This window comes from Oncorhynchus clarkii, chromosome 15 (assembly GCF_045791955.1).
Source record: "Oncorhynchus clarkii lewisi isolate Uvic-CL-2024 chromosome 15, UVic_Ocla_1.0, whole genome shotgun sequence".
In the NCBI taxonomy this organism is placed as follows: domain Eukaryota; kingdom Metazoa; phylum Chordata; class Actinopteri; order Salmoniformes; family Salmonidae; genus Oncorhynchus; species Oncorhynchus clarkii.
The window spans coordinates 30,279,499-30,303,527 of record NC_092161.1 but is presented as its reverse complement, the minus strand read 5'-3'; the positions used below and the strand labels follow the sequence as shown (position 1 = coordinate 30,303,527).

At 44.8% G+C, this 24,029-nt stretch overlaps 1 protein-coding gene across 6 annotated transcripts in view; it reads right to left on the bottom strand.

Moving 5' to 3' along the window:
* LOC139367194 (voltage-dependent L-type calcium channel subunit beta-2-like) overlaps positions 1-24,029 on the bottom strand; it is a 107,428-nt gene that overhangs the window by 24,449 nt on the left and 58,950 nt on the right. For 5 of the 6 annotated variants that reach the window (XM_071105350.1, XM_071105349.1, XM_071105352.1 and 2 more), the window contains 5 exons: positions 21,264-21,383; positions 3,797-3,919; positions 3,501-3,637; positions 3,245-3,321; positions 2,590-2,729 (listed from right to left, as the gene is read on the bottom strand). In XM_071105350.1, the coding sequence (XP_070961451.1) occupies positions 2,590-2,729; positions 3,245-3,321; positions 3,501-3,637; positions 3,797-3,919; positions 21,264-21,383 (597 nt within the window). Of the gene's footprint in view, positions 1-2,301; positions 2,322-2,589; positions 2,730-3,244; positions 3,322-3,500; positions 3,638-3,796; positions 3,920-21,263; positions 21,384-24,029 lie in introns of all 6 variants that reach the window. The other variant, XM_071105351.1, reaches the window with a different exon arrangement.

Here is a 24,029-nt window from a genome sequence, read left to right as displayed (position 1 = left end):
GCTTCTTGGTCCAAGCAAGTCTCTTCTTCTTATTGGTGTCCTTTAGTAGTGGTTTCTTTGCAGCAATTCGACCATGAAGGCCTGATTCACGCAGACTCCTCTGAACAGTTGATGTTGAGATGTGTCTGTTACTTGAACTCTGTGAAGCATTTATTTGGGCTGCAATCTGAGGTGCAGTTAACTTTAATGAACTTATCCTCTGCAGCAGAGGTTACTCTGGGTCTTCCTTTCCTGTGGTGGTCCTCATGAGAGCCAGTTTCATCATAGCGCTTGTGCAACTGAGCTTGAAGAAACTTTCAAAGTTCTTGACATTTTCCGGATTGACTGACCTTCATGTCTTAAAGTAATGATGGACTGTCGTTTCTCTTTGCTTATTTGAGCTGTTCTTGCCATAATATGGACTTGGTCTTTTACCACATAGGGCTATCTTCTGTATACCACCACTACCTTGTCACAACACAACTGATTGTCTCAAAAGCATTAAGAAGGAAAGAAATTCCACAAATTAACTGAAATGCATTCCGGGTGTCTACCTCATGAAGCTGGTTGAGAGAATACCAAGAGTGTGCAAAACTGTCATCAAGGCAAAGGGTGGTAACTTTTAAGAATCTCAAATATAAAATGTATTTTCTACAAAAAACTTTTCTACAAAAAACCTGGAATGAGTAGGTGTGTCCAAACATTTGACTGGTACTGTACATGATTATAGGTGTCACGTGTGCTCCCTCTCCGGCCTCTAGGTCACCCGGCTGCTCGTTATGGCGCACACCTGTCACCATCGTTACGCGCATCAGCGCATTATGACACTCACCTGGACCTCCTTGATTACCTGCCCTTTATCTGTCACTCCCTTTAGTTCCTTCCCCAGGAGTCATTGTTTCTGTTTCAGTTTCCTGTCTGTGCGTGGTTCGTGTTTTTTATTTTGTATTATGTTGTGTTAATTGATTAAAACACTCACTCCCTGTACTTGCTTCCCGACTCTCAGCGCACACTGTTACAACAGGCTATTGATGACTTGAGAAAGTCGCAAAAAAAGCTTGAGCTCTGTTCCTTGCCTCAGGCTGCACAGCCGTTTTCTCATCAACTGATCATATTCCCACCATTCAGACAGACTATTCTCAATTTAATCTCGTCTTTGCTAATAGGTAAAAATTAAGTTTCGATTTAGAATGGCCCATTATCAAATGGGCAGGAACAGGGGCAGGGGAAACGATACATGTCATCTGTATTCACTCGACTAGCGAATGGAGGCCGCATGCTTTCCCACTGGTCCGTGTTGTAGGCTACTTCGGTTTTACAGTGGAGCATGTCCTTAATACAGCAGCTGAGAAATAAATAGAAGAAAACTCACTTCACTCCAAGCATCAACCACTGTTTGAGGAGCATGCTCGCGCTGCCCCGACAAGTGCACAACCAATGAACCAAACAGGTTCTCTCCCAGACTCATGGATAGACATTTTTAGAGCGTAGCATAAAGGTAGCCAGTCCATCCAGTATGCATAATAATACAGTCTACACACAAAGGTCCATTTGTTTCATTTTGGAGTATAGGCTAGACCAATGATGCACCAAAGACATCTTAAATGAGTTATGTTTTATGTTTTTCTGCCATGTGTATAATACGGTAGGCTGTGTATTCTATAACGGCACAGTCATTTTAATTCAGTTCTTTTTTTCCGGGCTCGGGCTTATCAGCCTATGCATCAGCTCAAATATGTGTTTTTACACGGTTTCAAACCGTTGTTGAACTTCGTTCTTCAAAATTGATCATCACAGTGAGGTGAGTTTTAAGAGTACTGGGGTCCTACTGTATGGACGATATGTGTTGGATGTGATTTTATATTCCATTTGCATTGATGTCAGAGTGGTTAGATGGACAATAGAGCCCTGAGTTTCAGGCCAATAGGACCTGATGGTCTAGCAAGTTGGGTGCTATCAAAGCATGTCCAGAATGAATAACAGGAGATTATTGTGACTCAATGTTCATGTGGAATTTGACTGTGGTCATGACTCGTGGCTGCCGGTGTGGCGGTAATATGATCACCGCAACAGCACTAATGTAGATACACTTCTGGTTTAATAGCTGAGTACAATGAGTTCCCACTAAATCTGCATCACGCATGCACACACATGTACACACACACACACACACACACACAGAGAGACCACAGCGACGACAGTGAGTTAGATGGGAGTGTCAGGAACGACCACAACCACTGCAGAGAAATCACCGATGCACATCCCCCAGACCCCCAAGGCCCTGCTGGGGGTTGGTGCATGCTGCACGGCAATATAACTTACCGACTTCTGCTTCTGCTTAGCTACGGCCCAGACGGAAGAGGAGAGAGAGAGGGTTAAGAAACTGGCAACATGCATGCTAATGGCTCGAACGCCCAGTGGAGGGAGGGAAGAGACACGGACTATGGCGGGACACAGAGGACAAACAGAACGGGGGGGAACGGACAGACGGTGGACAGGGTGATGCTGAGCAGCCACAGTGAGGCAGTTGTCGTGGGTAGCTGTGCGGACGGACCGACAGAGAGAGAGAGAGAGATCGAGAGTAAATACTGGCGTAGATGCCACGTTTACCTTCTTAAAGAAGGGCATTCGTTTCTCTTTGGCTAGGGTGGATGACATGACAGTGTTTGGCTGACTGGCTTTAGGGGAGCGGAGGTGGACTGGAAGCTCATTGTCCTCGGGGTCTAAGCCTGTGGCATCTATGTCAAAGGCTACGCACATGGACACAACACAAGGCCACCATCACACAGAGGCAAACACAGGAGGTTACGAGGGTAACATTGAACACCTAACACTGGACAGATACACAGGTTATTCCACCACATAAACAAACTATACAGACCATAATCAAGCTGGAGTTAACTATAGTCAAACTGGGGTGAGCAAGGACAGTAAACGATAGCACATAAGGTAAGCAAACATTTAAGACATAAACACCATTCCAACATTTCCACTAAAGGGCCACGTCGTGTAGATTTAGCAATCGATTGGACAATACGCCTGAAGTGTACAAAAGATAGGCCAGCAGTAAGGTCAAAATAATGACCTTACTAATGAAACTCACCCTCGTCTCGTATTTCTATCACGCTTCCTTTTCAAGCCCTCTTAGAGGTTGATGGAGGTTTGGTAATAACTCCCAAGTATTACAGTAAAGAGTTTGTTTATGTCTGTGAAAAACGTGGCAACCTTTCCCCAAACGCCTGCCGCAAGGCTCTCCATTACTCACCAGAGGAAGGGGGGGTGGATTTCCGCGAGTTAGGAACCACTTCACCTAAACTGGTAGAGGAGTTTGCTCCCGATTTACTGCAAAGAGAAATAATTCATATCAGCTATATAATTCATATCAGTATATCTGAGGTGTTGCAGGATGACAGTGTCGGCTATCTCAAGGGTCGGCTCAATGCAAGAATAATGATTGGGTGAGGTGCATGTTAGTTTCCATGGTGATTGCAGTAAGGTGGGGGGGGGGGAATGGTACGTACCCGGAATGGAACTTGCCCTGTTTGGCTCTCTGCTCGTGTTGTATCCGAGTGTTCTCGATCTTCACAGGACTGGGGATGAAACCGATTTCACAGCCTTCCTTCACCAGGCGCCCTATCCACCAGTCGTTATTAAATTTCTACAGGGGGACGGACATGAACTGGTTAATACATCTGTGTTCCCCTTCTGCTCGTCATCATTGTTATCAACATCATCTTCCTCCTCATCCTCATTCTTCTCCCATTCTCCTCCACCTCCATCATCCTCGTCCCCATTTGATAGTACTGTGACCCCTGACCTCTTTGACGTGGAGGAAGTCTTTAGCCTCAAAGGAGATGGCCATGCCCGGCACGGGGACGTCGTCATCGTTGGTGGCACAGTAGTTGACATTTGTGCGGACAGCAAACGCAACCGGTTTAGTCTGCCAAAGAAAGAAAAGGAAGAGATGCAAAGTTTTGGCTACACAAGATAAGACATGATATAATGACAGGTGTCTCTGTAGGCTGAAACCTTTGTGTTGGGTGGAAGTTGAGCATGAAGAAAAGAAGGGTGATATGCACATCCTGAACTTGAGAATACCCAGGCTAACTAAAACATTATACTGAGATGGGAAGTGAGAGTCCCACACGTGGAATAGGCTGCTCCCAAGTGCATTATTCCAAACACCCAAATACACCGTTTGGACTTCACAGAAGTCTTTATCGGGAGACAAAGCTGAGCTCCATGGATTCGTTCCCTGAATCCAATTCTCCGTGATGTTTTTATTACCGTCTCAGGCTGAGAAGAGAGGAGTGCTATTCGCGGGGCTATTTTCTCCCCCCATTGTGTGAGGCGTAAAAAAATAACTGCTGTCAGAGATGCTGCCTGGCAGGCACGCTGTGACTCACCCACACTCACTTCTAATCTTTATGAATGAGCCTGCTAATGTCCCAAAATGACACCCTAGTCCCTATATCAGTGCACTACTTTTGACCAGAGCCCCACGGGGTTATAGGACAGCCTGGTCAAAATTAGTGCACTAGACAGGGAATAGGATGTCTTTCCCCTACTCTGTCTCCCTGCTTTAGGGTACATCAGTGGTTCCCAACCAGGGGTACTTGGCCTATCCACAAGGGGTACTTGGCCTATCCACAAGGGGTACTTGGCCTATCCACAAGGGGTACTTGAGAGGACTCTTGAGACCATAGGCCTACTGGCATCACAATCATCAAACCATCATCTGGCATCACCATCATCTGGCATCACCATCATCTGGCATCATCTAACTCAGTTTAGGAGCCTGAGATTTGCTGATAATACTGAGGGAGTCCTGCTCTAGGATATGACAATGTCGCCCTGTCCTTTGTTTTGTGTTGAGTAACCCAAGTACGCCCAGAAGGCTAGGTCTACCGAGTAGCCTAGGACGACCATTTTGATGTTTGTACTTGTTTGTTTGTATTTTGAACCATTTATTTAAGAGAACCACAATGGAAATACATTTTCAAACGTGTCGTCGTCGATTATTTTAAATGCATTATCCACGCGTGGTCGTATTGGGATTGAACTTGTCAAAGAGATCTATCTATTATACAAATATAAACCAGGATTAGTCTTGTAATGATTCGACGGCTTCTGGTTTTGTCATGTGTTTCCTTCTGACTGACAATGAGTACACTGCACTTGTCCAAATGGTTGGTGAATAGAATCTGTACAATGGCTGGATCAATGTGTTCCATTTCTAAAATCACCTATGACCTTTTTCCCCTCTGGGACAGCCATCCACCCCGTGTGTCCCAAATGGCCCCCTATTCCCCCAAATGCCCCCCCCCCCCCCTCCCCCGTAGCAAGGCATGACATTTTCTGTGAAAAGGGATTTAAACAATAAAGACTTTAAAAAAAATAGGTCACTGACTAGAGAAACGAGACAGGAGAAAAAACATGCACAGACTCCAAATCGTAACCTGATTGTGGCCTTAAGAATATCCATTTTTTTAAGATGTAATTCCTTTCTAAACGATTCTATCAAATGTTATTGGACACGATAGTAATCTGAGCTGAGTTTGTCTGTGGTGGCGGCAGTTGGTGACATGGACATGGCCCTATCCGGATTACATTTCCTCTGCCTGTGAGAGCGTGACAAGCTCCTCTGTCGCTGGTGGCCGATGGAGAGCCAAGCCAAACGCTCAGTGACACAGCCCACAGTAGTCTCCCCTGGCCCTTTGCTAAACGTTTACCTGTAGATGAGAAAGGGAAGCTGGAAAGGGACATGGCTGACTTAGCTTACCACTAGCAAAAAAATACATCAAATACCTATGTAGCATAAACCCACTGAAAACCCTTGAAAAATGATATAAAAACGACCAACAAAGGTTCAAGCGAAAATGGACTGGCCATAGGACAGTTAGGGTGAATGCCCGATGGACTGGTCCATATTTAGCACAGTGGGCTGGTCCATCTTTAGCACAGTGGGCTGGTCTAAATTGGGGGTTTTGCACACAGAATGCTCATTATTTGGCTAATAATGGGGGCCTCAAGGAAAAACATTTGCTGGTGTTTATTGCTCAGGCACATTTCTGCTCCCAGTGAGAAACCATACGAATGGCCTTGTAAAGCACTAAGCCTATACAGTATACAAACCCATAGATGTGGCAACAACTGTTAGGTAAGAATCGTCCTCCAAGAAAAGGGGGCATAAAGAACACTTAAGAGTAGGGAGCGTAATTCTTCCCAGTCACCTTCAGCCTTCACCTATCTGATGAGCCCCATTAGAATGATTGGCCAGGAGAGTGGACCTGCAGGAGATCCTGCAGACCTACGGACGTACCAAACGGCACCCTATTTCCTAGTGCATTACTTTTGACCAGAGGCCTATGGGGACCCGGACAAAAGTAGTGCACTATGTATGGAATAGGGCGCCATTTGGGACGCAGGCCACGCATTTGGACCATTCTCAGGCGAAGAGCAAACAGGATGCCATTTATTCTCATTCAATCCCGATGTCTTTCAATGTCAGATAATGCTTTGTAAAAATATGAAACCCGGTGCAAAGCGACAATGATAAACCTCTAAAGAAAACAAGATAAATACACGTCATTTATAATCCTCTCTAAATGAGCTTGGCAGGAGAGTACAGCACATCCCAGGAAAGGAATGAATGGTTGTATGTGTGTGTGTTGGTCAATGTCAATGGAGTAAATGTACTGCGCCTGAGTGTGTACAGCACTAGTACATGACACACAGAGGACATTGTGTCCTTGGTTGAGTGTCTGTTTAAAGCCACACGGCTGCCGTGCTAAGATGTTATGTTCCGTCTGAGGCGGTGTCCCAAATGGCACCCTATCCCCTACATAATGCACTACTTTTTGACCAGAGCCCTATGGGCCCTGATGAAAAGTAGTGTCCTATGAAACAAATAGAGTACCAATTTAGAACACAGCCAGGTAGTATGTGCCTGTGTGGTCTGGGGGGACTGGGACTGCCTTTCTCATGCTCCACTGCTTCTCTCTCTCCAGTCTCTCAGTGATCAATGACATGGTCTGTGACGTCAGTAGCCCATGCTGGAGTATTAATGCTGTTTCACAGTGGTTAATGCTATTTCACACCAGTGTGCATCTGTGTACACACTCTCCTGACCTCAGATGCCACCATGGATTATCACAGGTGACAAGCGCTGTACACTGTGGCGCTGTGTTGTTCTCCTCTCCTGTAAATCCCCCTCTTCCTTCCTGTCTACCCCCCATTTCCTTCCTGTCCACCCCCCTCTTCCTTCCTGTCCATCCCCCTCTTCCTTCCTGTCCACCCCCCTCTTCCTTCCTGTCCACCCCCCTCCTCCTTCCTGTCCATCCCCCTCTTCCTTCCTGTCCTTCCCCCTCTTCCCTCCCCCTCCCCTCATCACTCCTCTCTTGTCCATCCCCCTCTTCCTCTCCTCATCTCTCCTCTCCTGTCCATCCCACTGTTCCTCTCCTCATTTCTCCTCTTCTGTCCATTCCCCTCTTCCTCTCCTCATCTCTCATCTTCTGTCCATTCCCATCTTCCTCTCCTCATCTCTCCTCTTCCGTCCATCCCCCTCTTCCTCTCCTCATCTCTCCTCTTCTGTCCACCCCCTCTTCCTCTCCTCATCTCTCCTCTTCTGTCCATCCCCATCTTCCTCTCCTCATCTCTCCTCTCCTGTCCATCCCCCTCTTCCTCTCCTCATCTCTTCCCTTCTGTCCATCCCCCTCTTCCTCTCCTCATCTCTTCTGTCCATCCCCATCTTCCTCTCCTCATCTCTCCTCACCTGTCCATCCCACTGTTCCTCTCCTCATCTTTACGTAGCACAGGCAGGCCTTCATTAGGCATGCAGTATTGACCGCAGCAAGAAAATAAGTACAATTATAATTCCGAATTTATTCAACTTTTATAGCGCTATTCATGACATAAAGAACCTCAAAGCGCTTCTTAAAATGTAAAACAACAACAACAACAACATCATTCATGACAGGGTCAGGAAAGTTCGTGGCTTGAGTGGTCATCGGAGGAAGGTGGTCATGACATAAGGGGGATAGAGAGAGGGATAGAATAGGAGAGGGAGGAAAGGTCGGTAAGAGAGTGAGGGGTTGGAGAAGAGAGTGAGGGGAATGGGAGAAAGAGGAGGGGAAGAGAAAGAACGGAGAGAGAATCGAATATAGAAACGACTGACATAAGAGAAAGAGAGTGTGAGGGGTGAGCTAGAGAAAGAAATGTGAAAGAAATGTCCACCACCCCCCTTCCCTCTTGCTTTCTCATTCTCTCTCTTAAAAATCACTCCATTTTGTGCATATTTCATTAACTAATATCCTGAAGCCTTCTCAATAACGGTACTGCCATCATTATAAGATGCCTGCCCTGCGTGTTGCCTGCCTTGTCATTTGTAATCTGGCACTGTCCTTGCATTGGCAGGCCACAGTGGATCTAGGACCATAAATCAAGATTCTCGTATTGTTTCACCTTGAGCAAATGTTTCGGATTGTTCTGAAGTCGAATGTAAAGCCTTATGGCGAGCAGAGCGAGTGCAGTGTGCTAGCTCTGAAGTGCGAGTCTGTAAAATGTGGTTTTATGCGCCGTGGTAAGGTCCCCTTAACCTTCATCAATCCAGCCTGAGATTTTTTATTCTATAAATGAGCAGAGCCATATGGCCATTTCAGCACTGTCCATGCATAATGAAATAGATAATGAGGACAGTTCTCTAAAGTCCAGACATTTGAATATTTTACATTCATATCGAACATAATTGGGTGACAGTGATTGATGGTTGAGGCTATTTTTACAGGGGAAACGAGAGGTCTGTCTTGGTTTGAATCTGGGGTTGTGTCTGAAATGGAATCCTATTCCCTATATAGTGCACTAGTTTTAACCAGAGCCCTTTCTCTTTCCTCTCTCCCCCCCTCTCTATCTCTATCTACTGTATATATCTCTCTTCCCCTCTGTCACTCTCTCTCTATCTCTGTTTTGTTAACTCCAGTGTACAGTGGGGAGAACAAGTTTTGGATACTGCAAATTAAATGCAAATTAATTACTTAAAAATCATACAATGTGATTTTCTGGATTTTTGTTTTAGATTCCGTCTCTCACAGTTGAAGTATACCTATGATAAAAAATTACTACATGCTTTGTAAGTAGGAAAACCTGCAAAATCGGCAGTGTATCAAATGTATCTGTATCTCTGACTCCTTGGCATTGCTCTGAGGTGATAGAGGAAAGGAGGGCAGATGGTGCTAGTTTGTTGTCAGATGTGAGTGTGATTTGGGCTAGGAGACACTGCCATTAGGAGGAGAAGCCTGTAGAGTTGATTAAAGCTGTGCGGTCAGAGAGACGGGCTCAAGGGCCCATGAGGGGATACTGATGTGAGAGACCAGTGGCCTCAGGGAGACACAGCCTATCTCCATTTAACTCTGGCTCGCCTCGCGTGTGCTGCCCAGATCTGGGCTACGATTAAACGCAAACAAACAAAGACGCGCACACACACACACACACAAGCACACACCAGGGTTTCATATGACATTGAAACCAGTAGCCTATTTCTCTCATGTTCTATTGGTTTTCAAATCAACTTTATTTTATTGTCCAGTAGCCAAAAGCACAATCCTAGTCATATGTGCAACCCCTGCTAGTTGTTGCATCTTTAGATCTCCCCTAACAACCCATGCTAGTTGTTGCATCTTTAGATCTCCCCTAACAACCCCTGCTAGTTGTTGCATCTTTAGATCTCCCCTAACAACCCATGCTAGTTGTTGCATCTTTAGATCTCCCCTAACAACCCATGCTAGTTGTTGCATCTTTAGATCTCCCCTATTTCTACATTTCTAAAGTAAATGTGATATCTGTCACATGAAACCGCTCGCATGTGCAGTGCGCCCTTGATAGCTGTGTTTTCCGCTAATTACAGTATGGAACGAACATTCGCGCGTAGCCTACTGCCGTGAGCGCGTTGCTACGCAGCTATAATGTGAAGGACTAATAGTTGATCAACATTTTCCGCTAAACATTCTGATCTGTTGCATCTGACTCAATACTTTTTAAAGTGATTCTTTCTCGCACAGAACAACAAGCTGACTAATAGAATAGGTCAACGTTTCTACTACAGGGGATAGTTGTCTTGTTGGCTGAGGAAACGGAAATGTGGACAGTTATTCTGACATCTACAAAGTGCACATCGGAATTCTGTAAGAAGAATGCATGCCGTTGCATCCTCGAGTGGTATGTTCTGTTAATATGACTCACCGTCATCTAAATGTGATCTCTGTCATTCTCAGCACCATGGGTGGATGCCCTAATCAGGTTATGCACCCAATGCATAGAGGTCCAGTACAGTTCTGCTGCCGGTCAAATGTCTGGTGCCACATGGAAACCCTGGTACAAACGCACACGCACACACCTCCCCAACGCAACCGGCATGGCAAGGAAACGCTCTCAACTGAAAGAAACCAGTCGAAATCGATGCCTTGTGCTGTTCTCTGCGCCGCGAAAACTTCCTCTCTACACTGAGAGCGTAACTCATTCTGATTAGCGGGGCCTGGCTCCCAGGTGGGTGGGCTCCACAGTGGGTGGGCCTATGCCCGCCCATGGCTGCGCCCCTGCCCAGTCATGTGAAGTCCATAGATTAGAGCCTAATGAATTTATTTAAATTGACTGATTTCCTTATATGAACTGTAATTCAGTAAAATCTTTGAAATGGTTTTTTAAATATTTTTTGTTCAGTATATATACAGTTGCACATTGAGCACTTGTTGTCTCTCAAATACATCATTACACTTGTTGGTTAGCTAGGTAGCAAATTTGAGCCATATTAGCATACACATGAAATCAACAAGACATTAAGAAACAAGCCACCAACGATTTCCCACATGGCAGCTTCTTGTCAATGTTGCTAGATTTCTGAACGTTCATTTTGGTGACGTTGTCAGCCAACCTGTCTACGTAGTGCACTACTTTTGACCAGGGCCCATAGGGTACCTTATACACTCTTGGAGAAAAAGTGCTATCTAGAACCTAAAAGGGTTATTTGTCTGTCCCCATAAGAGAACCCTTTGAAGAACCCTTGTTGGTTCCAGGTAGAACCCCTTTTGGTTCCAGGTAGAACCATTTCCACAGAGAGTTTGACATGGAACCAAAAAGGGTTCTCCTATGGGGACAGCCGAAGGACCCTTTTGGAAACCTTTTGTCTAAGAGTGTAGGGCTCTAGTAAAAAATAAGTACACTACTGTATATAGGGAATAGGGTGCCATTTGTGACGTAGCCCTGGTTGGTCTGCCTGTAAAGAGGCAATCAGGCCAGCATATAGCCGGATGTTTCACAGAGAGAGCCCCTTCTTGCTCGCTAATTAAAAAGATAAGTCGCTAGCAGATAACCTGGCATGGATTACCCCAGCCACTTTACATGATAGACGAGCTGTAAAAATAGCTGCTCAATGATCTGGCATCTCGCCGAAGAGAGAGACAGAGAGAGAAAGAGAGAGAGAAGAGAGAAGAGAGAAAGAGAGAGAGAGGGCCCGGGTCAGGGGAAGTGCAATCTCAGTGACAGTAATGGTTTATAAGACGGTAATTCACAAGCACCTGTCTAGCGCACCGTTAATACGTTATATACAGTATAGTGTAAACACTTACTGTACAGAGGTAATAGAGTCTATGTGCCCTATTGGGGTCTGGTCAAGTGCACTAAAGGGAATAGGTTGCCATTTGGAACGTAAGCAAGCCATAATAACATGAAATACAAAAGCCATAAGACTGTTAAACAGTTAATTAAATGGTTACCCGGACTATCTGTATTGACCCCATCTTGCATTGACTCTATGCACACTCACAAGACTATATATAGACTATATACACACTTATTCGCACACACTAAATCAAATCAAATGTTATTTGTCACATGCGCCGAATACAACAGGTATAGTAGACCTTACTGTGAAATGCTTACATACAAGCCCTTAACCAACAATGCAGTTCAAGATATAGAGTTAAGAAAGTATTTACTAAATAAACTGAAGTGAAAAAATATATATATAATCAAAAAGAAACAAGAAAATGACATAACAATAACAAGGCTAAATACTGTATCTGCTGGAGCGAGTGCTACGAGTGGGTGCTGCTATGGTGACCAGCGAGCTGAGATAGGGCGGGGCTTTACCTAGCAGAGACTTGTAGATGACCTGTAGCCAGTGGGTTTGGCGACGAGTATGAAGCGAGGGCCAGCCAACGAGAGTGTATAGGTCGCAGTGGTGAGTAGTGTATGGGGCTTTGGTGGCAAAACGGATGGCACTGTGATAGACTACATCCAGTTTGCTGAGTAGAGTGTTGGAGGCTATTTTATAGATGACATCGCAAACGTATGTTTGGCAGCATGAGTGAAGGAAGCTTTGTTGCGAAATAGGAAGCCGATTCTAGATTTAATTTTTGATTGGAGATGCTTAATGTGAGTCTGGAAGGAGAGTTTACAGTCTAGCCAGACACCTAGTTATTTGAAGTTATCCACGTATTCTAAGTCAGAGCCGTCCAGAGTAGTGATGCTGGATGGGCAGGCAGGTGCGGGCAATGATCGGTTGAATAGCATGCATTTAGTTTTATTTGTGTTTAAGAGCAGTTGGAGGCCACGGAAGGAGAGTTGTATGGCATTGAAGCTCATCTAGAGGTTAGTTAACACAGTGTCCAAAGAAGGGCCAGAAGTATACAGAATGGTGTCGTCTGCGTAGAGGTGGATCAGAGAATCACCAGCAGCAAGAGCGACATCATTGATGTATACATAGACTGCCAGAGGTCTGGACAACAGGCCCTCCGATTTGACACACTGAGCTCAATCAGAGAAGTAGTTGGTGAACCAGGCGAGGCAATCATTTGAGAAACCAAGGCTGTTGAGTCTGCCAATAAGAATGTGGTGATTGACAGAGTCAAAAGCCTTGGCCAGGACGATGAATACAGCTGCACAGTAATGTCTCTTATCCATGGCGGTTATGATATCGTTTAGGACCTTGAGCGTGGCTGAGGTTCACCCATGACCAGCTCTGAAACCAGATTGCATAGCAGAGAAGGTACGATGTGATTCAAAATGGTCAGTAATCTGTTTGTTAACTTGGCTTTCGAAGACCTTAGAGATGCAGGGTAGGATAGATATAGGTCTGTAGCAGTTTGGGTCTAGAGTGTCTCCCCCTTTGAAGAGGGGGATGACCGCGGCAGCTTTCCAATCTTTGGGAATCTCAGACGATACGAAAGAGAGGTTGAACAGGCTAGTAATAGGAGTTGCAACAATTTCGGCAGATAATTCTAGAAAGAGAGGGTCCAGATTGGCTGATTTGTAGGGGTCCAGATTTTGCAGCTCTAGTATATAGGTCCTGGATGTCAGGAAGCTTGGCCCCAGTGATGTACTGGGCCGTATGCACTACCCTCTGTAGCGCCTTATGGTTAGATGCCGAGCAGTTGCCATACCAGGCGGTGATGCAACCGGTCAGGATGCTCTCGATGGTGCAGCTGGGAATACAGGCTAAATCTTTTCATTCTCCTGACGGTGAAAAAGTGTTGTTGTGCCCTCTTCACAACTGTCTTGGTGTGTTTGGACCATGATAGTTCATTGGTGATGTGGAGACTCGACCCGCCTGTTTAACCTTCCTTTTCCTATAGTCCACAATCAGCTCCCTTGTCTTGCTCAATTTGAGGGAGAGGTTGTTGTCCACACTGCCAGGTCTCCATACAGGCTGTCTCATCGTTGGCCGGTGATCAGTGTTGTGTCGTCAGCAAACTTAATGATGATGTTGGAGTGGTAGTTGGCCACGCAGTCGTGGGTGAACAGGGAGTACAGGAGGGGACTAAACACGCACCTCTGAGGGGCCCCAGTATTGAGGATTAGCGTGGCAGATGTAATGTTATTGCCTACAGTTACCACCTGGGGGCAGCCTGTCAGGATGTCCAGGATCCAGTTGTAGAGGGAGGTGTTTAGTCCCAGGTTCCTTAGCTTAGAGATGAGCTTTGTTGGCACTATGGCGTTGAACGCTGAGCTGTAGTCAATGAATAGCATTCTCACATAGGTGCTCCTTTTGTCCAGGTGGGAAAGGGCAGAATGGAGTGCGATTGAGATTGCATCTTCTGAGGATCTGTTTGGGCAGTATGGGAAATGGAGTGAGTCTAGGGTTTCAAAGCACTTCATGGCTACCGACATGAGTGCTATGGGGCGGTAATAATTTAGGCAGGTTACCTTCGCTTTCTTGGCCACAGGGACTACGGTGGTCTGTTTGAAACATGTAGAAATTACACCGTCATGGAGAGGTTGAAAATGTCAGTGAAGACATTTGCCAGTTAGTCAGCGCATGCTTTGAGTGCATGATCTGGTAATAAATCTGGCCCCACGTCTTTGTGAATGTTGACCTATTTAAAGGTCTTCCTCACATCGGCTCCGGAGAGCATGATCACACAGTCGTCCGGAACAGCTGATGCTCTCATGCATGCTTATGTTACTTGCCTTGAAGTGAGCAGAAAAGGCATTTAGCTCGTCTGGTAGCTTGCGGCTGGGTTTCCCTTTTTAGTCCGTAATATTTTCAAGCCCTGCCACATCTGACGAGCATCAGAGCTGGTGTAATCTTAGAACTACATTGACACTCTCACAGAAAACCCCACACACTGACATCCAATACAATACCAGTCAAAAGTTTGGACACACCTACTCATTCCAGGGTTATTCTGTATTTTTACTATTTTCTACATTGTAGAATAATAGTGAAGACATCAAAACGATGAAATAAAACACATGGAATCATGTAACAACCCAAAAAGTGTTAAATATTATACTGACTCTCATGAGGACCGATACAGGAAAGGAAGACCCGGAGTTACCTCTTCTGCAGAGGATAAGTTTATTAGAGTTACCAGCCTCAGAAATTGCAGCCCAAATAAATGCTTGAAAGAGTTCAAGTAACAGACACATCTCAACATCAACTGTTCAGAGTAGACTGCATGAATCAGGCCATCATGGTCAAATTGCTGCAAAAGAAACCACTACTAAAGGACACCACTAAAAAGACGAGACTTGCTTGGTCTGATTAGTCCAAATGTGAGATTATTGGTTCCAATGGCCATGTCTTTATGCGATGCAGAGTAAGTGAACGGAAGATCTCCGCATGTGTGGTTCGCACTGTGAAGCATGGAGGATGAGGTGTGATGGTGGGGGGTAGAGGTCGACCGATTTATGATTTTTCGATACCGATACCAATTATTGGAGGACCAAAAAAAGCCGATACCAATTAATCGGACGATTTTTATTTATTTATTTGTAATAATGACAATTACAACAATACTGAATGAACACTTATTTTAACTTAATATAATACATCAATAAAATTAATTTTGCCTCAAATAAATAATGAAACATGTTCAATTTGGTTTAAATAATGCAAAAAGTGTTGGAGGAAAAAAAAGTGCAATATGTGTCATATAAGAAAGCTAACGTTTAAGTTCCTTGCTCAGAACATGAGAACATATGAAAGCTGGTGGTTCCTTTTAACATGAGTCTTCAATATTCCCAGGTAAGAAGTCTTAGGTTGTAGTTATTATAGGAATTATAGGACTATTTCTCTCTATACCATTTGTATTTCATTAACCTTTGACTATTGGATGGTCTTATAGGCACTTTAGTATTGCCAGTGTAACAGTATAGCTTCCGTCCCTCTCCTCGCTCCTACCTGGGCTCAAACCAGGAACACATCGACAACAGCCACCCTCGAAGCAGCGTTACTCATGCAGAGCAAGGGGAACAACCACTCCAAGTCTCAGAGTGAGTGACGTTTGAAACGCTATTAGCTCACACCCCGCTAACTAGCTAGCCATTTCACATCGGTTACACCAGCGTAATCTACACCAGCCTACCGGCGCCGACTGAGATGGTCACCTCGCTTCGCGTTCCTACAAGCATTTCACTACACTCGCATTAACATCTGCTAACCATATGTATGTGACAAATAAAATGTTATTTGATATCGGGAGTTGATAGGCTTGAAGTCATAAACAGTGCAATGCTTGAAGCATTGCGAAGAGCTGCTGGCAAAAAAAAGCTGTTTGAATGAATGCTTATGAGCCTGCTAGTGCCTACCACCGCTCAGTCTGACTGCTCTATCAAATCATAGACTTAGTTATAACATAATAACACACAGAAATACGAGCCTTAGGTCATTAATATGGTCGATTCCGGAAACTATTATCTCGAAAACAAGACGTTTATTCTTTCAGTGAAATACGGAACCGTTACGTATTTTATCTAATGGGTGGCATCCCTAAATCTAAATATTCCTGTTACATTGCACAACCTTCAATGTTATGTCATAATTACGTAAGATTCTGGCAAATTAGGTGGCCCAAACTGTTGCATATATTCACTGACTCTGCGTGCAATGAATGCAAGAGAAGTGACACAATTTCACCTGGTTAATATTGCCTGCTATCCTGGATTTCCTTTAGTTAAATATGCAGGTTTAAAAATATATACTTCTGTGTATTGATTTTAAGAAAGGCATTGATGTTTATGGTTAGGTACACATTGGAGCAACGACAGTCCTTTTTCGCGAATGCGCACCGCATCGATTATATGCAACGCAGGACACGCTAGATAAACTAGTAATATCATCAACCATGTGTAGTTAACTCGTGATTATGATTGATTGATTTTGTTTTTTATAAGATAAGTTTAATGCTAGCTAGCAACTTACCTTGGCTTACTGCATTCGCGTAACAGGCAGGCTCCTTGTGGAGTGCAATGTAATCAGGTGGTTAGAGCGTTGGACTAGTTAACTGTAAGGTTGCAAGATTGAATCCCCGAGCTGACAAGGTAAAAATCTGTCGTTCTGCCACTGAACAAGGCAGTTAACCCACCGTTCCTAGGCCATCATTGAAAATAAGAATGTGTTCTTAACTGACTTGCCTAGTTAAATAAAGATTAAATAAAGGTGTAACATGTTTTTTTTTTTATCAGCCAAATCGGTGTCCATAAATACCGATTTCCGATTGTTACGAAAACTTGAAATCGGCCCTAATTAATCGGCCATTCCGATTAATCGGTCAACCTCTAGTGGGGGGAAGCTTTGCTGGTGACACTGTCAGTGATGGCTACCACAGCACTCTGCAGCGATACGCCATCCCATCTTTTTAGTGCTTAGTGGGGCTATCATTTTTTTTTCACCCGGACAATGACCCAACACACCTCCAGGCTGTGTAAGGGCTATTTGAACAAGAAGGAGAGTGATGTAGTGCTGCATCAAATGACCTGGCCTCCACAATCACCCAACCTCAACCCAGTTGAGATGGTTTGGAATGAGTTGGACCGCAGAGTGAAGGAAAAACAGCCAACAAGTGCTCAGCATATGTGGGAACTCAAACTCGAACTTCAAAACTGTTGAAAAGCATTCCAAGTGAAGCTGGTTGAGAGAATGCCAAGAGTGTACAAAGGCAAAGGGTGGCTACTTTGAAAAATATAAAATATATTTTTATTTTTTAAACACTTTTTTGCTTACTACAGTGCCTTGCAAAAGTATTCAACCCCCTTGGTGTTTTTCCTATTTTGATGCATTTTTATTCAGATTTCATGTCATGGAAATACACAAAATAGTCCAAATTGGTGAAGTGAAATGAAAAACAATTCTAAAATTTAAAAAAAATGGAAAAGTGGTGCATATGTATTCACCCCTTTGCTATGAAGCCACTAAATAATATCTGGTGCAACCAACTACCTTCAGAAGTCACATAATTAGTTAGATTGCACACAGGTGGAATTTATTCAACACCTGTTCTGAAAGGCCCCAGTCTGCCACACCACTAAGAAAGGGGCACCACCAAGCAAGCGGCACCATGAAGACCAAGGAGCTCTCCAAACAGGTCAGGGACAAAGTTGTGGAGAAGTACCGATCAGGGTTGGGTTATAAAAAAATATCTGAATCTTTGAACATCTCACGGAGCACAATTAAATCCATTATTAAAAAATGGAAAGAATGTGGGACCACAACAAACCTGCTAAGAGAGGGCCGCCCACCAAAACTCAGACCAGGCAAGGAGGGCATTAATCAGAGGCAACGAAGAGACAAAAGATAACCCTGAAGGAGCTGCAAAGCTTCACAGTGGAGATTGGAGTATCTGTCCATAGGACCACTTTAAGTCGTACACTCCACAGAGTTGGCCTTTACGGAAGAGTGGCCAGAAAAAAAGCCTTTTTTTTTTTTTAAGCAAACACGTTTGGTGTTCGCCAAAAGGCATTTGGGAGACTCCCCAAACATATGGAAGAAGCTATCGGTCAGATGAGACAAAAATGTAGCCCTTTGTGGGCATCCTAGAGCAAAACAACCGATATGTGCGTGTTCGTGAGATTCCCACCTTTCCACATAGGGGTGTGTAACTGTTCGGACGCTACAGACAGAAGTTGGCAGATGGTCTGACAAACACCGCTCTAGCTCTTTCACCGCAGATGGTCTGACAAACACCGCTCTAGCTCTTTCACCACAGATGGTCTGACAAACACCGCTCTAGCTCTTTTACCACAGATGGTCTGACAAACACCGCTCTAGCTCTTTCACCGCAGATGGTCTGACAAACACCGCTCTAGCTCTTTCACCGCAGATGGTCTGACAAACACCGCTCTAGCTCTTTCACCGCAGATGCGGAAGTGCATAATAGAGTATCGCTGGCTTAAACTGACAGATTTTTATGGGGATTTTTGTATTATGCTAATTTGATTTCCGGGGGGGGCGCGGATATCGACCGTAGCGACTGTGATAGGAAAAAACTGAGGAGGGATCAACAACTTTGTAGTTACCCCACAATACTAACCTAATTAACAGAGTGAAAAGAAGGAAACCTGTACAGAATAAAACATATTCCAAAACATGCATCCTGTTTACAACAAGACACTAAAGTAATACTGCGAAAAATGCGTCAAAGCAATATTTTTTTGTTATGTTATGGGGAAAATCCAATACAACACATTACTGACTACCACTCTCCATATTTTCAAGCATAATTCATCATGTTATGGGTATGCCTGTAAATGTCAAGTACTGGGGAGTTTTTCACAAATGGAATGGAGCTAAGCACAGGCAAAATCCTAGAGGAAAACCAGGTTCAGTCTGCTTTCCACCAGACACTGGGAAATGAATTCACTTTTCAGCAAGATAATAACCTAAAACACAAGGCCAAATCTACACTAGAGTTGCTTACCAAGAAGACAGTGAATGTTCCTGAGTCGCCGAGTTACAGTTTTGACTTAAATCTGCTTGAAAATCTTGCACAACTAAGGTAGTTAACCAACAACATATCACAGCATCGCAAGTAAAACGTTATTTTTTTTGTAACCGTTACTGAGAATGTTGTTGCTGTTTGGGCCAGCTACTTGCAAATGCATTTTTGTGTTTTAGTCAAATGCATTACAAAATACAAACATTTTATTTTGATACACTGATTTTTATGGTATTTTGTATCTGTATTTTGTCATTTTTGCCTATCCCTGTTCAGAGTGTATTGTCACTGTTTCTCATAGAATTTGTCACAGCGGGCGCCTTTTGGAAGTTTTTGGTCAAAATGTAAGCATACCTACTTCTCCAGGCACCACTACACCACTATGTACATGCAGTATCTACCGGATATATTGTACCCTGTACTCCTGCAAATTAATCTGGTACTGGTACTTCCTGTATATAGCTTAATTTCACTGTATTTTATTCCTCGTGTTACATTTCTTTTCACTCTGTATCATTGGGAAGGGCTCCTAAGCAAGCATTTCATGGTAAAGTCTACACCTATTGTGTTTCTGTGTCTTACACAATGTTCAACCACCACGTTGCTTCTTCCTGGGAAATTTGGGAAAGTTAGCGTAGTTTTGTAGCCCTATGCTGTACTGTATGTACCGTAGAATGGACTGATTGTTCCCTATGCTTCTCACAGACAAAGCTGTTGCGCTTAGACAGCATGTCGTGGAACACACAGTCTGTCCTCACTAAGGCACTCATATCTGTCAGACATCTAGAACCTACCTAGAACCGATCTAGAAGAAGAACCCTTGTTGAACCCTTTGAAGAACCCTAGTTGGTTCTAGGTAGAATCCTATGGTTCCAGTAGAAATGTTTTGGGTTCCATGTAGAACCCTCTGTGGAAAGGATTCTACATGGACCTGAAAATGGTTCTACCTGGAACCAAAAATGTTTTTACCTGGAACCAAAAAAAGGTTTCTGCTATGGGGACAGCTGAAGTACCCTTTTGGAACCATTTTTTGTAAGAGTGTGATTTATTTATCCCCTTATGCCATGGCTGCAAACAACCCCAATACATACCATGTATGTGTCACAAATGGCACACTATTCCCTATAGACTCTACTACTTTTTTCTTGACCTGGTCAAGAAAAAAGGGTTCCGAAAGGGTTCTTTGGCTGTCCCCATAGGATAAACCTTTTTGGTTCCAGGTAGAACCCTCTGTGGAAAGGGTTTCACATGGAACCAAAAGGGTTTACCTTGAACCAAAACTTGTTATTCAAAGGGTTCTCCTATGGGGACAGCTGAAGAACTATTTTAAGTTATACATAGCACCTTTGGTTCTAAGAGTGTAGGGAATAGGGTGCCATTTGGGATGTAGCACAATAGTAATACTAGAACCAGAGGTCCCTTTCCCCTAGCCTGAGAGTCAGACTACCCTAACCGGATAGGGCACTGATGTGACACCCTAACATCCCTCAAACAAGGATGGGTTATCGACGGTGGACCTAGGGCCCTGAGTTTCCCTGACCATGTGACCTGACTAGTAAAAACTCCAATGGAACCAGGAGAGTGATGTGAGACGACCTCAAAGCTCACTAAGCGGCACAAGCAGATCCTGATCGTAAAAATGCCTTTTTATGCTATGATCCACCATACAAGATCCAGAGAGAGAGGGAATGAGAGAGAGAGAGAGAGAGAGAGAGAGAGAGAGGGAATGAGAGAGAGAGAGAGGGAATGAGAGAAAGAGAGAGAGAGAGAGAGAGAGAGGGAATGAGAGAGAGAGAGAGGGAATGAGAGAGAGAGAGAGAGAGAGAGAGAGGGAATGAGAGAGAGGGAGAGAGAGAGGGAATGAGAGAGAGAGAGAGAGAGAGAATGAGAGAGAGAGAGAGAGAGAGAGAGAGAGAGAGAGAGAGAGAGGGAATGAGAGAGAGAGAGAGAGAGAGAGAGAGAGCGAGAGAGAGAGAGAGAGAGGGGATGAGAGAGAGAGAGAGGAGATGGCTAAAGAAAGGGAGATCCACAGCAGACTGCTGGACAGAGTGGTCAGTATGAGTGTCAGTACAGTACCTTGGCCTTCTCCAGCTGTGCCTGAGCCTGCCGCTCTGCCTCTCGTCGCACGGCCTCCTTATCCTCCTCCAAGGACACATCGGAGTCTGATGGACGGCTGGTGTAGGAGTCCGCCGAACCCTGCAGAGTAAAGGGAAACACACACTAATGAGAGATTGCATAACAGATGAACTCTTGAGACCTCAACCAACAGACAAACTCTTCAGACCTCAACATCACACAACAGACTAACTCATCATTTCCCAAACTCGGTCCTCGGGATCCCAAGAGGTGCATGCTTAGTTTCGATCCAGATGATCAAAGCGTGATGACTAAACACCAAAATGTACACCCCTTGGGGTGTTGAGGACCGGGTTTGGGAAACCCTTGGACCCCTTTTCAGACCTCAACAACTCTTCAGACTCACACTCACCAGACACACATCAACATGCAGCACATATGCACACCGTGCCGTCCTATCTTTGGAGACGGTTGGTGAAGACAGTTCGGTCAAATCACCAGAGAGCGTCGGAGCCCAGTTAGTGAACTTAGTGAACAGCCACACACATCTAAATCAGACAATATCCAAACCCCAGGGGAGGAGAGGCAGGGAGAAATCACTAAACGCTAAGTGGATGTGTTTCAAGTGTACACTCCCCTGCTTCTCAGAAAGCAGCAGGACACCCACCATCTCACAAAGCCTCAGGCTACATCAGTAACTACAAGAGTAGTGCACTATCAAGGGGATAGGGCGCCATTTGGGATGCACACTCAGTCGGTCCTTTCATTCACTACCACTTCGGCCGGAGAGGAAAAAAGAGACTAAAGAGTAACGCGTCAGGATAACAGGACTAAATCTGTGGTTTCATTGACTGGAGCTGTAGGTTTGTGTCTCCCATGCTCTGTAAGAGAGACATACGGACCCCTGGTAACTGTGGGCCCCAGCATGTGTGTGTGGTAAAGGCTGCAGCTTCAGCCATATAAACAATCAGGCTCACACACATGAAGCCCCTGACCACCTGACACACATTCTAAATCTCCTGGGTGCACACACACACACACACACACACACACACACACACACACACACACACACACACACACACACACACACTTAAATAACAGAAACAGATGTATGGGCACACACACACACACACACACACACACACACACACGCACGCACGCAGGCAGGCAGCCCAGTATGTTTATAGCCCTGTTATGTTATTGTCAGACTGATGGACTTTTTGAATAATAATGATAATTAACCTCACACTCTACCAGGCTGATTAAAACTAACCCAACCATTGCATATAAATAGAGGATCCTACTTTACTATCCAATACCGAAACCTGGCATGTGGCTACGTTCCACCTTAACATTATACATCACACTTGAAACATTCATCCTAAACACTTTCTATTCAGCACATGCCAGGTGCTCTCCACCCAGCACATTCCAGGTAATCTCCCCCCTTCACATTCCAGATAATCTCCACCCGGCACATTCCAGGTAATTTCCACCCGGCACATTCCAGGTAATCTCCACCCGGCACATTCCAGGTAATCTCCACCCGGCACATTCCAGGTAATCTCTACCTGGCACATGCCAGGTAATCTCCACCCGGCACATTCCAGGTAATCTCCACCCGGCACATTCCAGATAATCTCCACCCGGCACATGCCAGGTAATCTCCACCCGGCACATGCCAGGTAATCTCCACCGGCACATTCCAGGTAATCTACACCCGGCACATTCCAGATAATCTCCACCCGGCACATGCCAGGTAATCTCCACCCGGCACATGTCAGGTAATCTCCACCTGGCACATTCCAGATAATATCCACCCGGCACATGCCAGGTGCTCTCCACCCGGCACATTCCAGGTAATCTCCACCCGGCACATTCCAGGTAATCTCCACCCGGCACAGCCAGAAGAGGACTGGCCACCCCTCATAGCCTGGTTCCTCTCTAGGTTTCTTCCTAGGTTTTGGCCTTTCTAGGGAGTTTTTCCTAGCCAACGTTCTTCAGCACCTGCATTGCTTGCTGTTTGGGGTTTTAGGCTGGGTTTCTGTACAGCTGATGTACGAAGGGCTACATAAATACATTTGATTTGATTTGATATTCATCTCCTGCATAATAGACGAGGCACTGCTCATGAACTATCCACGTCTCTTCTCCTGCCTTGTACCTGAGACACCTTCTGTAAATAACACTGCTTATGCTTTATGCACTCTCCTTAATGCTTCCGATATCCCTCTCTTACCTCATAGGTTAAACCCTACCTGAAAATACTCTTAATACTGTATACAGTACACCGCATCTCATCACTGTCACATTGTCTATAGACTAGGCCTGTGTCATAAATGGCACCCTATTCCCTATATGGTGCACTACTTTGGAAAAGGGCCCCATAGGGTGCCATTTGTGACACATCCCAAGCTCTAACCTATAACCACACCAAAACAACTAATGTATCCTCGTGTCCTTTACATGTGACTGACGTTGTTCAATCCATTGTTCGATCCAATCCCATCGTTCCATCATGTCCAGACTTAAGGCAAGGGTCGGACCCAGAGAGTTACAGCACAGCGGGTCAGAGAATGGGTCCATAACGAGGACTGTGAACAGCGGTGACAGACAACCCACGACCCCTCATCATCACCGTCGCAGCATGACAACTCTTATCACCCTGACAATACCGTCCTCTGACCCCTATACGGGTAGGCACAGGTAAATACGATGATGTTCACACACTTTTACATGCGCGGCGCGCGCACAATCAAGTAC